The sequence below is a fragment of the Exophiala xenobiotica genome (genome assembly GCF_000835505.1).
Source record: "Exophiala xenobiotica strain CBS 118157 unplaced genomic scaffold supercont1.7, whole genome shotgun sequence".
Classification (NCBI taxonomy): domain Eukaryota; kingdom Fungi; phylum Ascomycota; class Eurotiomycetes; order Chaetothyriales; family Herpotrichiellaceae; genus Exophiala; species Exophiala xenobiotica.
The window spans coordinates 512,986-527,873 of record NW_013562488.1 but is presented as its reverse complement, the minus strand read 5'-3'; the positions used below and the strand labels follow the sequence as shown (position 1 = coordinate 527,873).

Here is a 14,888-nt window from a genome sequence, read left to right as displayed (position 1 = left end):
TTCCCAGGTTTCCGGGGGAGTCCCACTCATGGACCACGTTCTCCGCAAGCTTGGTTCTTTTGCTACATAAGGAACGGTCCTGCCACACGCTCCTGGCTCCTGATTCCTGGTTCCGCGTCGCAATCTTCTACAACATCATCGATATCGCACCACAATGGGTCTCGGAGTCCTTGAACCTGCCAACGCAGGCCATGTTTCAGGAACTGTCCTGCTCGACCAGCAGGCCGCTCATTCCGAACAGCAGACTGGCCGCCTGAAGCATGGCACCGGAAAGAACTCGCACATTGTGCTAGCCCCTCAACCGTCTGAAGATCCTAATGATCCTCTGAATTGGTCATCTGCCAAGAAGCACTTCGTGCTCTCTGTTATATTCTTTGGAGTCATTATCCGTAAGTCTCTTTTACTGAAAATAGGAGCATCTACAAGGAGATCTTTTTGACATTTCGCAGATGGCTGCGTTCCTTCACCTTTGCTCAACGCTGGAGTCGTCAATGTCGCCTTGGACCTCCACCGAACCCCAACCGCCATCGCACAGCTCTCCGGCTACATGTTGCTTTGCACTGGCGCTTGTGGTCCATTTGTCTCTGCTCTCGGTCGAAAATATGGCAAGCGTCCGGTGTACGTTGCCTCTTCTATCTTTGGGACCGTCGGTATCATCATTTCGGAATCAGCTTCTGGCTACAGCACTCTGCTCGCTGGTCGTATCCTTCAAGGTGTTGGACTGGCTGCTTATGAAGCTTTGGCCATCGCTACCATCGGCGACCTCTTTTTCGTCCATGAGCGAGGACCTCGAGTTGCCGTTGCCATGTTCCTTCTGGCCGCCATTTCAAACGGGGTCTCCATCATTGCTGGTGTTATCACGGCCAATCTAGGTACGTTTGCTCTCACGAAGCCTTTAAATCACTGCTGACGATGGTCTCTTCCAGGCTGGCGATACAACTTCTACGTCTGCCTACCATTCGGAGCTTTGCAAACGATCTTGGTCATTCTGTTTGGGCCTGAGACACAATACAGGCGAAAGGCGATTTACGAGACCGATACCGCTGGCTCCGAGGAGAATCTTGAGAAGCTTGCCTCTATCGAAGTGCGAGCAGCGCGCCACGTTGAGAATCCCTCCAAGTCCGCGGAAGCTTCAACAGACGACATTGAACGGACAACTACCCTCGCATCGGTCGACTCCGTTCCTCCTAAGAGATCATTCGTCAAAGAACTCGCGTTGTACAGCGGAATCTATACGGAGGACAATTTTCTCAAAATGGTTGTAGCCTCCGTCGCCATCCTCTTAAACGTTGGCTGTAAGTATATGTCCTTCTCAAATTCGGGGTCCATCCATCCTGGGACAATTTTTCCAAGTTCTTGGACTTTCGCATTACAATTGTCTGACGGGTCACAGGCTTATATCAAATCGTTATGACTGGTATTATCATCGCTTTCTACGTCGTGGTGGCCATCACCTCTGGTGTCATTTTTGCCTCGCCACCTTATCTCCTCGGTGCATCCACCATAGGTAAGTCTTCTCCTTACAGACTTGGAAACCCTCGCGGTTTTGGCTTTACCTCTATCCCACGTGCTTCTAACGATATGCAGGATACATGTCAGCAGGTCCGCTCATTGGGGGCTTCTTCGGCGCACTATTCCCCTTCTTTGTGGCCGAACCCTTTGCCAAATTCATGACCCGCAAGAATAAGGGCGTTTATGAGCCGGAGTTCTGCCTCGTTCCAGTATTTACCATCGGCATGGTGTGTGCAGTCGCTGGTCTTGCTGGCTGGGGACGAGTTGTCGAGAACGGCGACTCTATCTACCTCGTCTGCTTCTTGTGGGGCCTGATGCTCTTCGGCATGACCGCCATTGCCTCCTTCTGTACGCAATGGGCACTTGATGCCTATCGGCAACACAGCACCGAGCTTTTCATCATGAACATGGTCTTCAAGAACTTTGTAAGCAAGACCTCCGTCTCAGTGTATCGCACCTCGTTTCTAACCATCCACAGTTCTTCTACGGCTTGACAAACTATGTCATTAACTGGTGGGGTACGACTATCTTCCTTCCCTTTGCAGGTCATTTTACTGACAAGCAGCAGCTACAGATGGTGCACTCGACATGGCAGGGACAATGGCAGGTATCACAGCCATTCTCTGCCTCCTGGGTATTCCGATCTACGTCTGGGGAAAGAAATACCGCAACTACTGGCACCACCACAACCTCCTGAAAAAGCTGCGTCTTGAGACGGATCAAACCTTTGGAGAAGGCGGTACTCACTAGGCCAATGAGAATGTGGTAATGGAACAGGATTCGGATTTAAGGAGGACCCCTCGAGAAACGGGTGGGAGCAGTTGATGCTACTGTGGTTTGTCTATGAGCCCTCAGCCTCGTAGCCTTGTCACGGTGTGAGGTCTTGGCATTAGTACATAATATGTTTGGAATATTTCTACCAAATCTTCGAAATGCCTCACTCTCTCTCACCCCTCCGCGTACACTGCCAACTCAATCATGGTTGGTCGACACGCCGTCTTCATTTGGGCAGTCCCCTGCACCATACCCTGGGCTTTCATTTCTACTCGATCCCGAGTGTCATGGACGATCGTAACTTTTCGTGGCCCATGTTTGGTTTGCACTATCAACCATGGCACCGATGTTGAGGGAATCTCTAGGGGAAAAGTCCGATTTCAAGAATACTCCATTGGCAAATGGCGAGCGATACATCATAAACTACTTTTATTCCCGGCTCTAGTCTGGTCTGATGGCACGACCGATGACATCGACCTCAAGGCTCGTTGTTATACCCTTCCAAAAACTTCATCGTCAGAGTATACAGTCCATCCTGCTGCAACTTCTCTCGTCCTGCGGCCTGCAGTCTTTGTATATCTTGTCTGCAGTCTATATACATTCCTCTGAGTTCTTTGGCCTTACCGGTCGCGAGATACGCACATGTGGCACTACAAAACGTCAGCCGTGCGCGATTATGAAAACGATGCTCAAGAGTCTGCAAGGAGCACCGTGGTCTTCCGAAGGCAAATAAGGGGCTCTCCACTTACCCACAAAGCTCCGGGGGATCCTTGAACAGACTTCTGAAGTCTGTGCCATGTGACGTGAGTTGGGGGTACTTTTCCACCATTTCCGGCCGTACTTCCTCTGCCACACTGTCAGATCCGACTTGGAAGGAGAGAGTTCAACCTTACTGGCTGCCATGGCTGTGTATACACCGCCTGGATGCAGGGCATAAGTCTGAATGTCCAGGTTGTCAAGATCCAGTTCCTCCTGCAATGTCGAAATGGCTCGTGTGTCTGCGCACTTGCTCGAGTTGTACCCTATCGCAAAGGGGAAGTCAACCGTCGCAGCGCGAGAAGCGATGTTGATTATCACGCCGGACTTGCGCTCTCGCATGCTTGGTAACACCGCCCATATTGTGAGCATATGCTGAGGACTCGAATATCAGCATCCGGCCATCTGAATGCCCGCATAGAATGAGGTGGGGAGATTTACACTCTTGAAATTGATCTCAATCGTTTTCCAAAAGTCCTCGAAACTTTCCATCCATTGTGGCTTGCCGGGCGATACTCCAGCATTGTTGACTAGAATGCTGAAGGACAGTCAGATTGATGACACTGCCCAACGCCTACGAAGCGCAGGGAGCATGGAGACACACTCAATGGGACCAAAATCCTTCACGATTTCATCCAACACGGCTCTGACACGCGGCACGTCCGTCACATCGCAAGGGTAAGTCTTGACCTTGACACCGTATTTCTCGCAGATTGCCTTTGTCTCCTGCAAAGGCTCGGCGAGGAGGTCGATGATGGCAAGATTCGCACCAGAGTTCGCCAAGTTTTCGGATATGGCTCGTCCGATCCCACGAGCAGCACCCGTCACCACGGCGACCTTATCCTTGTTGGCGCCTTTTAGCACCTCAGGCTTGATTGGGCCATATGGTTCGTGGTTCAGAGGGATAGTGCTGATGCCGTATTTCGCGGGGTCCATATTTCCAGGTCTTTCGTTGTCCAAGCTGCGAAAACAATGATGAGATGCCGACCGAAGCTTCCTGGATCTGATATCGTTACTTTACTGACTGGCTGGTTTTATGAATCATTTGCGAGGCTCGAGCCACATTTGCAGGCTCGATGGCACGTCCTCCACAATGCAGGCTTCATGCATACCCCACATTCACCTCGGAATCGAGATTGTGGGGTATGAAGACCAGCAGAGAAGCGAGGTGTGATGCCAGGCACGACAGCCTTGTTTCTCCAAATCTACACCGGGAGACAAGACAGCCTTGCCGGTTATCCCACCCATGGCAACCCACCATGGGCATGCAAGCCACACAAGAGCCCTAAGCAAAGTCCAGGCGTTATCCAGGAGTCTGACCCTGCGCATGGATTGCGTCGCCGCCCGAGGTCTACTGCCATTACAGCTTTGCTCTAGGGCTACCTGTTCCATCCTTCTCCACCCACTCCTTCAGCACGTTCCGCATGATCTTCGCGTTATGGTTCCGTGGAATCTCATTGACAAAGACAACACCACCGCGCAGCCTCTTGTATACACTGACCTTTGGGTTCAAGAACTCATGGATATCCTTTTCCGATACCGAGGCTGAGGTGACAATGTACGCCCGCGGCAGATCGTTGCCATTGCCGTCGGGTACACCAATGACTCCAACATCTGCCACGCCTGGGCACTGGCTTAGAATGGCCTCGACTTCTGTCGGGGAGATCTGATGGGACTTGTACTTGAGAAGTTCCTGCGTGCGGCAGTCAGCAACAATTTCCTGATTGATAGCCTAACTGGCATATCGTGATGAGATGAATTTCCGGGGGCCTATCGTCGTCGAGGCCGTCTCGCACCCGGTTGAGGTGATGGCGCTTACCTTTGATCGCCCCACGATGAACAGCTTCCCGTCCTGAGAGAAAGATGCAATGTCACCCGTACGGAACCATCCGTCCGGGGTGAATGCAGCTTTCGTGGCCTCTGGATTCTTAAAGTATTCGCGTATGATGTTTGGGCCTACAGCACGTCAGCAAAGCATCAGACCTCACGGAATCCCTAGGATTTTACCTCTGACACACAACTCGCCAGCCTGATTGACGCCCAGCTTCCTCTCCTCGTTGTCGATAATAACAGCTTGCAGATTCGGTAACAGCCTTCCCGAGCTTCCCTCAGTATCAACCTCCGTAGGCGCCGGCTGTGCTGCCGCAGTGGTCGTCTCTGTCATTCCCCAATTGACTCTCAGCATCACGCCCTGAGGCAGCATTTTCTGTACCTTCAACTGGAGAGCATGCGGCAACGGCGATGCGCCACTCATGCAGAACCGGAAATTCGCCAGATCCTCTTTGGTGCCTTCGTTTGAAATCCTATTCCAGATGGCAGGAACCATGAAGAAGGCGGATAATTTGTAGTTGTGTATACACTCGATCAGGTAATTGAAGTCAAATTTCTCGAACATGTACACCTGCATGCCGCACTGCATGGCCATCATGGTTTGCACCGTGATGCCGAGCACCACAGCGTTCTGCATGATGCCGGGCATACGGAGGTACTCGCCGTCGGAGATGGCCTTGAGCGCAAAGTGGTCGAAGTGGAACGCCATTTGACATAAGTTAGATACTATGTTGAAGTGGGTGATTCGGACACCTATCCAGGAAAAGAATGAGCCGTCACATCGTTTGCGATGAGATGGTGAAGCTGCTTACCTTTCGGAACACCGGTCGTGCCACTTGAATACACTAAACACGCTGTGGTGGTTTCGAGTTCAGTCTGATCCGTCATTCTCCGCCACTGCAGATGTCTATCGCTGACGATAGACTTGCCGCTGGCGTCGCTGATGTCCAGGGTCTCGGACATCATAACGAGGAGTCGGATGCTCGAAAGCCCCGACTGTGCAATGGACTCCTCGGCCACTTTCCTCGTCTGTGGAGAGCAGACAAGGATCTTCGGACTGCTGAGCTTGATTTGTCGGGTGAGCTCAAACGTCGTTGCTGTCATGGGACATGTGGCGTGAATGCCTCCGGCGCACAAGACTCCCAAAAGCGTCGGGGCAACCATGACTTGATTTTCGATAAATGACAGAACAATGTCCTCCGCACCATGTTGTGCGCCAATGCCCAAGTCTCGAAGCCCTTGACCGATACGGTGAGTTAGCTCCCTGGCTTTGGACAGTGTGACATGCAAGTCTGGATTCACTGCATCGAGCCATATCGGATCGCTGCCCCGGAACCGTGTCCGGTTGAACAGGAAGGTAAGTATGTCCTCATTCGGGATATCTATGTGATACTCGGAGTTGAATATCATGTTGCTTCTCTAGGTGGACTTGATGCTCAAAATCAATAGATTCGGATTGTCGTGAAGTCAGTTCGGCCCGAAGCTGGGGACAAGGCTGCGGCTCGGCAGGACGTTCGTGTTGGATTCTCAGCTTGGTCGTTCTCATCTCACCTCTCCTCCAGGGCTTCCTTGATGAAAGCTGTGTTCGTGTGAGTGCCCTCCATTTCGGACATGGCTCCAATCTCCAATCAAGAACGGGCAAGGGATCAGCTACTCCATGCCTCCACGTTTCCTGGTGAGCTGGGGCTTTCGGGGAAAAGCCTCACTAGCAGTGGAGTAAACATGTGGGGCAATACGGAGTACTGTATCCATGGTCAATGGCCTGGCGACTGCTCGAACGTTAGGTAAGCCTACACAGATTGAGACTGGTATGGAGTACGGACTTGTAGGATTGATGCATCACGTTTTGCGGCACGAACGACGGATCAAAAAAGCTTCGACGATCTCGAAAATATAGGATCAAGAAGAGATGGCGTCCACTGCCCCCTTGAGTGGATTGAAAGGTAAGCACACCACAGTCCGCGGTCCATGAAATGCAACAGAGCTGGCATTGCGACCCTGTCTCGCCATTCCCAACTACTCCAGTCTAGTCCCGGCAACACCTGAGGCTCAGCCTTGCTAACATTTGTCTCTCACCATAGTCCTCGAACTCGGCGGGCTCGCGCCCTCCCCTTTCGCTGGGTATGTTACATGTCCATACATTCATTCCTTGCCTCTCCTGACCCTAAATGTTGATTTTCATATTCTTTTTCCTGCCCCCTCCAGCACATCTATACTCATTGATACTCATTTATACTAAATAACTCCAGGCTCATCCTGGCCGACTACGGCGCCGACGTGGTGCGCATCGACCGACTCATCACGCCCTTCGGCCCGCCTCGCGACACCCTGTGCCGGCGCAAACGCAGTATCGTCATCGACTTCAAACGCCCCGCCTCGCGCGATGCCTTTCTCGAACTCGTCCGCGCCGCCGATGTCCTGATCGACCCGTACCGTCCGGGGGTCATGACGCGCCTGGGTCTGGGCCCGGACACCCTTCTCCGTCTCAACCCGCGCCTAATATACGCACACCTCCACGGGTTCCGACCGGACGGGTTCTACGGACACCGCGCGGGCCATGACATCAATTATCTCGCGGTATCGGGCATCCTGAGCATTCTGGGCCGCATGGGCGAGAAGCCAAGCCCGCCTGCCAACATCCTGGGCGACTTTGCGGGCGGCGGCCTCGTCTGTGTTACGGGGATATTGATGGCGCTGATGCACAGAGAGCGCGCAGGCGGCAGGGGCCAGGTCGTCACGGCGAACATGGTGGACGGCAGCGCTTATCTGGCGACCTTTCCCAGACAGCAGCACGGACGGCAGAACATGGACCGACCGAGGGGGGAGAATTTGTTGGACGGTGCGGCGCCGTTTTACGAGGTCTACGAGACGAAAGATGGACGCTTTGTCGCGGTCGGCGCCCAGGAGCCGCAGTTCTATGCGCAACTGCTGGCTGGGCTGGGTCTGGACGACCGAAAAATGCCGGGACAGGGACAATGGGATAGAGAGCACTGGAGTGAGACCAAGGAGACTTTTGCGCGTGTTTTTCGAAGCAAGACCATGAACGAATGGAGGCAAGTGTTCGATGGGACGGATGCGTGTGTCAGTCCCGTGCTGGAATTCGACGAGGTGGAAATGCCGTATAAGCCGCTCGTCGAGCTGAGCGAGAGTCCCAGTCTGGATGTCAGTATGCAAGAGGACTTTCCCGAGTTGAAGAAAGGGGAGGGAAGTCTCGAGGTGCTGAAGGAGTGGGTGCCGGAAATGGAGAGGAATATGGTTATTGACGAGGCCTCCAAGTTGTTGACACTGAAGCGCAAAACTACTACTACCTCGCACCTAGGTACGTCGAAGTTATAGTTACGTTAAGATAGTATTGTGTCTGGTGAACCCTGCCTAGTACTACTTAGTAGTAACTTTGCATTATCATGACAAGGAGAGCCTTATGACTAGTATTCCGTCCTGCCAGTACTACTCTTAGTAGTTCAGCATGGCTTTACGGTTACCAAGGGAAAATTCTGCTCGGTGCATCACTATCACTATCCTCTTCGACCTCAAAATACTCCAGTGCAAGCACCCCACGCAAGTGGCAAATCTGACCACATTCTTTGAGTGTTGGAAATTGTCATGTCGATCGACGATATCAAGGCACATTCTCCATGGTCAATCTAGTCTCGCCATCAAACACAGTCAATTCCCTCCTTGCACGAGTGGCCTCGTCGCGAATAATCTGCTCCACCTCCTTCGACCTCGGGATGAAGCGTGCCTTGAACGGTTCGGGCCTCATATTCTCGCTCTTGGTGAACGCATCGATGCTGGTGTCGAGCTTGAGTTCATTGCCCTAACATGGGAAAAAGGTGGTGTGTTAGTACTGTACACGGCATGCCCAAAACACCCGAGGCTGGCACACCCAGGTAGGTCAAGTGTGTGTGTTTGGGTGTGTGTGTGTGCGAATACATGGGACACAAAAGAACGGGGACAATTAATGGCAAACTCACATTCTCATCCAACCCAGGCCGCATATCAAACGCCCACAACAGTGTGGCGATGGTCATGAACAGACCCTGTTCAGCCAATGGCTGACCACTGCACGCCCGACGACCCCAGCCAAAGGCGTTGTGGCCCTGCTTATTCGGGTACGGCCGCTCCAGACGACCGCCATAGTACCGCTCTGGCCTGAAGGTATCCGGGTCCGGGAACTCGCGGGGATTGCGGTGGATGGCCCACACGTTGCCCGTGATGGCGGTGCCTTTGGGGATGAAATACCCACGATACTCGTCGTCTTGGATCGGTGCGTGTGGAATGCCGCCCAAAATCGTGACGGTTCTCCATCGGAGCACTTCGCTGATGATGGCCTTGACGTAGGGCAAGGAGCTCTCGTCGGCCCAATCGGGCACTCTGTTCTGGCCGACCACGCTGTCCAGCTCTTCGTGGGCCTTTTGCTGCACGTCGCGGAAGACGCACATAGCCAGAATGAAGGCTATCGTGGTGCCGCTGGTAGTGTCGACGCCTCCACCGATCAGGTTCGAGGTCAGCGTGGCGATTTCCGCATCACTCAGACCGCTTTGGTCTTGCTCCTTGTACAGCCGTTTGACGAAGTTGTCTTCTGGCATTTGGGCGCCTTCCTTGGACAGTGCAGCGAAGTACCGCTGCATATGTCTTGACATATCAAGTGTTGCCCGCGGCCAGGGATACAGCCAGTTCAGCAGCTTTGGGAGACGGGCCAGCAAGGGGATGGACTCCACGATGAATAGACCAGGAATGATCAGGTCGACACCTTCCATGACTTGCAGGGCCAATTGGCCAACGTAGTCGTTGATCTTGTCAATACGTCTACCCCAACCGATGATGGAAACGACCGATGTGGAGTACCGCTCGATCGACAGGACGAAATCATCAGGCTTGTCCATGAGGTCTCGGACCAGGATCTTCGATTCATTGGCTTGGATGTGGCGAAGTGGCCGGACTGCCTGGGTCCCGACGGCGGTGTGCTGAGAAATTGGTCAGTGAGAAGAACGGCAGCGACAGGTTCTTCACAGCAGCAATGCGTACCATGAGTCGTCTGTGCAGACGCCAGCGGTCGCCATAGACAAGGCAGACCTGGTTGTTTTCTGTGCCGTCGACCATGTCGCCTGCAGACGGACAAAACGACGTATCAGCTCAAAGAATCGGGGCAGAAGGTAATCGTGCGGCTCCTTCGGAAGGAGAAGACGTACCCATCGCAATCATGTGAGGACGACTCGAGTAGATGCTCGCTTTCTTGTCGAGCAAATCTGAGATCGTCCAGATATCATTGCACATGATAGTTGGTCGATGACCTTGCCAGATCGTGATCATCGGGTCATTGTACTGCTTGGCCCATCTTTCGAATTGGAGCCACGGCTTGTACTTCTCGATGGCGAAGAAGTTGCCGAAGAGGGGAAGGGGGAAGGGTCCGGGAGGCATCTTTCGACGCAGACGGAGGACTTTGACATAGTCGACCAGGATCCAGAGGATGGGTATGGCAACTATGCCGATGACGGAGAGCTTGAGGACATCAAGAGTGGAAGGGGTCAGGTTCATGTTCCCATGAGCGTTGAGGGTTTGAAGGACACCCATTGTTGCCCGTCGAATGAATGTCACGTCTCAGGAACGAACTATCTCAGACGTTGTCAAGACCTGAAGATCCTTTGGGACGGAAACTGATTATATCCGAGATGGTCACTAAGGCTGTTGCTCAAGTGTGACAACATATCAAGGGTAAGAGACTGTATAAAGTTCCTCCAAGACGTCTCTCCGTCCCAAACCTGGGGCATGGTGGGTTCTTGCGGGTCCTTTCCCCGTCCCATCTTTCGTGTTGGAGTAACACCCAAGCTTCGAAGGCTGGAGATATCCGAGGAAGCCCATGATCACAGACCCGGATGTCTCCGGTCGGAATATATGAGGCTAAAGTGCCTGGAGGGAGGAGAGCGTGTGGGGAGGAAGGACACTACATTCGGCTAGTGCGGCCGTCGCAGCAGAGCTTGTGGGGAGAGAGTTCAGATTACCGAAGACATGGTCGGCTCTCGTGGTCCAAGGAAGGTAGGTAGAAAGGCAGAGAAAACGCCGCTCATCTTCTTGAAACCGCTCAAAATACTACTGTCGCGAACCAAGGCTGTGGGCACGACTGCAAAAATGGCTCAATTGCATAGCCTCGTCGATCAAGCAAGATCCATTTCTCCCTTCATCGTAGCTAGCAGTCTTCTGGGACTTTGGGTCTTGTACCAGCTGTTCTCTTATCTTCGCGACCCATTGAGGGACGTTCCAGGTCCCTTGTTGGCACGGTTCACCAGGCTGTGGTATCTGAGGGAGGTTGCAAGCGGTCGTTTCGAGAAGACCAACATCGCGTTACACAAGAAATATGGACCGATCGTGCGAATTGCCCCGCGCTACTATTCGGTTGATGATATGAATGCCATATCCGTGATCTACGGCCATGGAACACACTTTGTCAAGGTAGGTGTGCACGTCCGTGCCGCGGGATGCTGAAGAGGAGACGAATTGACAGCTGGCCAGGGCAAATGGTACATCGCCTCGAACAATCCCAGGAACAAGGTGTCGGACCTTTTCACCGAGCTCGATCCAGACGTGCATGCCGCGACTCGGCGAAAGGTGGCTTCTTTGTACTCGATGACAAGTCTGATCGCAATGGAGTCCAACGCTGTCGAATGCGCCCAGCTGCTTGTCAAGAAGTTCGCCGAGTTTGCAGAAAAGGGAATGCCGATCAATTTGCAGGTGTGGCTGCAGTATTTTGCCTTTGACACAATTGCGCTCATCACGGTACATTGCAACATCTTCTCCCCTCCTGACGAAGGCGCTACTGACCTTCTGCTGTGCAGCTTAGCAAGAGATTCGGCTTTCTCGACACGGGCAAGGACAACGGCGGGATGATAACCGCCTTGCACTCGTACCTTTCGTATCTCTCCAAAGTTGGCGTCATCCATGAATGGCATAGAACATTCACTTGGATTCTCTCCTTCCTTCCTTCAGGCGGAATGCATTATATGGGTGGTTTCATGCAAGAGCAAGTCTCCGAAGGACAGAGGCAAAAGACAAAAGGCAGTCTTGAAAAGGACGAATCGAAGCCGACTGACGATTTCTTAACCAAGTTGCTGCGCATGCACGCTCTTCAGCCGGACAAGTTCTCCATGGCAGACGTCTATGCGACTTGTGGGACCAATATTGGCGCCGGCTCGGACACGACTTCAGTCAGTCTGGCAGGTATAATGTATTGCCTGATGAGAAACCCACAGCCCTTGCAGAAGGTGAGACCGCGCTTCGAGTTTCCAGAAATCGTAACTTGCTGACAGGGGACAGTTGAGACAAGAGATTGACCGGGCAATTGAAGAGCGCGGCTCTGATGACATGCTCACTTTCCAGGAAGCACAAAAATTGCCGTATCTTCAGGCCTGCATCAAAGAGGGCTTGCGTATGCATCCTGCTACCGGATTGCCCATGGTTCGAGTTGTGCCTAAAGGGGGAGCAACGATTGCAGGACGCTATTTCCCCGAAAAGGTCAGTTCTTCGAAGTGTGCTCAGGACCACTACTAACTCGACACACAGACCGAAGTTGGTGTCAACAGCTGGGTTGCCCACGCCAATCAAAGTATCTTCGGCGTGGATGCCGAGGAATTCAAACCAGAGCGTTGGCTTGAGTCGGCCGAAAGGTCATCGGAGATGAACAGGTACATCATGACAGTAAGTATGGCAATTAATGCGAGCAGGAATTGGCTGACAAGTCTTCTTAGTTTGGAGCAGGCTCTCGAACATGCATTGGCAAGAATATCTCATTGCTCGAAATCTCCGTCTTGGTCCCGGAGTTGGTGAGAAAGTTCGACTTCACGCTGGTACATCCAGAACGGCCACTGGAGACTGAGAACGTATGGTTCGTGAAGCAGAAGAACTTGGACTGTTATGTCTCATTGAGGAAGGCAATATGAGTTCACAAGTTCTGAAAAACTGAACAGGGGCGATGCCAATAGGTAAACGCAGAGCAAGCCTGGCATGCCGCCAGCCGTATTTTGTCGATATTCAATGTACATATGGCGCTCTTCATGCCTTCGCATGTGCTTCCGATTCCGGCAACATACCGAGTAAGAATTGCAGAACCCACTCTTGCATTGCTAAAGAGTCGTGCTCGCCCTTGGTGCTTTCCGCCCATGTGCCGATCTCCTCACGGGAAAACCCCTTCTCGGGCGTGAACAAATATTTGAAGGACTCTGACATTATGAACGAGTCACATTCCCAATGAGGTTGAGTGGTGAGAACCCTGCCTGGCTCGTAGAGCCCTTGCACATGACAATGCTGGGTGCTGCCGACCGGCAACCAGCGGCCTGGTAGGGCTTGCGGAGGTTTTGGGAGGACAACGTGATCCCCATGGCCTAACTGGAGCCGTACTTGCGGAGCAGCACGTGTGCCATCCGGGCTTGAGGTTGTGGAGATGTACTTCTGAAGTCCAGGGAAGTATCCAAGTAGCTTGGGATTGAGAACCACTGTTTGCAAGCCGAACTCAAATCCATCAGGGTGCTTCTCGACCACAACACCATGTGGTTCCAGCAAAGTCTGACAGATGATCTGATGACCGAAGCAGACTCCTGCTATTCGGACATGAGGATACTTTGTGTAGATGAGCTTGATGAAGTCGGCGAGCGGCTTGATCCAAGGATAAGTGTCGTACGCACCAGCCATTGACCCGGTGACGATAATGGCGTCCACAGCGCTTGGATCGGGAAATTGCCCCTTCATAGCATCCCAGCCGGTGATTTCCACTGGAGAAAGCAGAGCAAGTCGCTGGGCGGCATTCTCTAGAACCGACACGAAGATGCCGCTGAAGTAGGGACCGTATACTTCTCTCACAGCTGGGACATTGCGTTCGCAGTCTAGGATTGCAATATGTTGTGTTCGGCGGACTGGCTGCACAGGACCGTGCATCTCCGGCTAGACTTGTAGGATATTAAAATTCTTTCCTCTCCTCCTCTCGGGTACTGGCAGGCCTTCTGCTTGTTGTAAAATTTGCACAGAGAGGTACCGTAAATGCCATTGAGACTGCCAGGTGCATCGTCAGAGTCGCTTGTCGAGTTCATATACCGTGAGTGCTGGAAGTCTTTATCTATTCTCTCCGGCATTTCCTCATTAGGAAGGAAAGATAGTGGAGGCCATTTCAGCCTTAAGGCGATACTACGCCATACCTGTCCCTGCAGAGTCCAGACTCCCTGTGTGGTGAGTCGAATTCATTGATTAGGAGGGTGACAAAGTATTGCTCCTTCGAAGGATTAATGAGGTGTGTGAGTGATTGCAGGGATTGCAGATCGTATCATTTGTGCAGGCCCCTAGCAGGGGTCTCGGGCACAGCCACAGACCGTCCGTGGCATGAGTGAAAAAGCCGAAGCAGGAGGATGGCACTCACAAAGGTCGTTGTGGCCAGGTGACCAGGAAGGAGCCTCGTCCAGCAGCTGAATCCGTTGATACTACACAGTACCGAGTACGTAGTCAAAAGTTGGTGCGAGTACGAGAGCAGAGAGGCGGCTTCTCGTCGCGTTGTGTCGTGCCTTCGGAAGCCTGGAGATCCTTGACCGTGCTTCCTCTTCCGCGTCCCAGATCCTAGCCAAAGGTGCCTGTTCGGAGCGCCACGAAAGGCCAGGCCGACACACTGTGCTGAAATAGGTTAAATGCCAATGCGAGAAGGAATCACTCTGGGCTGAAATGAGTTTCGTTCACGCTGGCCAGTGGCGATCGAGGGAGAGTCCGCGAGACTGTGCGGCTCAGAACATCATCCCCGTTGTGTCTAATCGACGATGACCGGGCGAGATTAACTGAAGGACGTTGTGACGGTCAAGGATCCAGCCAATACCAGAAGATTTTCATAATGCTCTTCGAGCGATTGAGCATCACGAAGAGGTCACATACGAGGTCAGATAAAAAGGTTGGCCTTTTTACAACACTAGACTCTTTGACAACCTAGACTTCTTACAACATGTAGACTTCTTACAACATGTAGACTTCTTACAACATGTAGACTTCTT

General features: G+C 52.6%; 7 protein-coding genes across 7 annotated transcripts; 3 read left to right on the top strand and 4 right to left on the bottom strand.

Moving 5' to 3' along the window:
- Positions 1-154: 154 nt before the first annotated feature.
- Positions 155-2,262, top strand: PV05_10905 (uncharacterized protein; the record flags this gene model as incomplete). The annotated part of the gene is made up of 7 exons (XM_013454336.1): positions 155-389; positions 450-872; positions 927-1,295; positions 1,394-1,507; positions 1,588-1,937; positions 1,991-2,030; positions 2,081-2,262. 7 exons carry the CDS (start codon positions 155-157, stop codon positions 2,260-2,262), a joined length of 1,713 nt encoding a protein of 570 aa, XP_013309790.1.
- A 502-nt stretch (positions 2,263-2,764) lies between these two features.
- On the bottom strand, positions 2,765-3,978 carry PV05_10904 (uncharacterized protein; the record flags this gene model as incomplete). The annotated part of the gene is made up of 5 exons (XM_013454335.1): positions 2,765-2,936; positions 3,036-3,132; positions 3,180-3,417; positions 3,484-3,572; positions 3,621-3,978. 5 exons carry the CDS (start codon positions 3,976-3,978, stop codon positions 2,765-2,767), a joined length of 954 nt encoding a protein of 317 aa, XP_013309789.1.
- A 424-nt stretch (positions 3,979-4,402) lies between these two features.
- On the bottom strand, positions 4,403-6,282 carry PV05_10903 (uncharacterized protein; the record flags this gene model as incomplete). Its single annotated transcript, XM_013454334.1, has 4 exons — positions 4,403-4,735; positions 4,862-4,998; positions 5,050-5,625; positions 5,685-6,282. 4 exons carry the CDS (start codon positions 6,280-6,282, stop codon positions 4,403-4,405), a joined length of 1,644 nt encoding a protein of 547 aa, XP_013309788.1.
- Positions 6,283-6,781: 499 nt separating this feature from the next.
- Positions 6,782-8,245, top strand: PV05_10902 (uncharacterized protein; the record flags this gene model as incomplete). Its single annotated transcript, XM_013454333.1, has 3 exons — positions 6,782-6,815; positions 6,954-6,993; positions 7,122-8,245. The coding sequence occupies 3 exons, from the start codon at positions 6,782-6,784 to the stop codon at positions 8,206-8,208; spliced, it is 1,161 nt and encodes a 386-aa protein (XP_013309787.1). The 3' UTR covers positions 8,209-8,245.
- A 246-nt stretch (positions 8,246-8,491) lies between these two features.
- PV05_10901 (uncharacterized protein) lies at positions 8,492-10,446 on the bottom strand (the record flags this gene model as incomplete). The annotated part of the gene is made up of 4 exons (XM_013454332.1): positions 8,492-8,689; positions 8,847-9,839; positions 9,901-9,980; positions 10,065-10,446. The coding sequence occupies 4 exons, from the start codon at positions 10,444-10,446 to the stop codon at positions 8,492-8,494; spliced, it is 1,653 nt and encodes a 550-aa protein (XP_013309786.1).
- Positions 10,447-11,001: 555 nt separating this feature from the next.
- Positions 11,002-12,806, top strand: PV05_10900 (uncharacterized protein; the record flags this gene model as incomplete). The annotated part of the gene is made up of 6 exons (XM_013454331.1): positions 11,002-11,322; positions 11,383-11,646; positions 11,706-12,131; positions 12,184-12,381; positions 12,430-12,564; positions 12,615-12,806. The coding sequence occupies 6 exons, from the start codon at positions 11,002-11,004 to the stop codon at positions 12,804-12,806; spliced, it is 1,536 nt and encodes a 511-aa protein (XP_013309785.1).
- A 2-nt stretch (positions 12,807-12,808) lies between these two features.
- Positions 12,809-13,797, bottom strand: PV05_10899 (uncharacterized protein; the record flags this gene model as incomplete). The annotated part of the gene is made up of 2 exons (XM_013454330.1): positions 12,809-12,825; positions 12,957-13,797. The coding sequence occupies 2 exons, from the start codon at positions 13,795-13,797 to the stop codon at positions 12,809-12,811; spliced, it is 858 nt and encodes a 285-aa protein (XP_013309784.1).
- Positions 13,798-14,888: the final 1,091 nt, after the last annotated feature.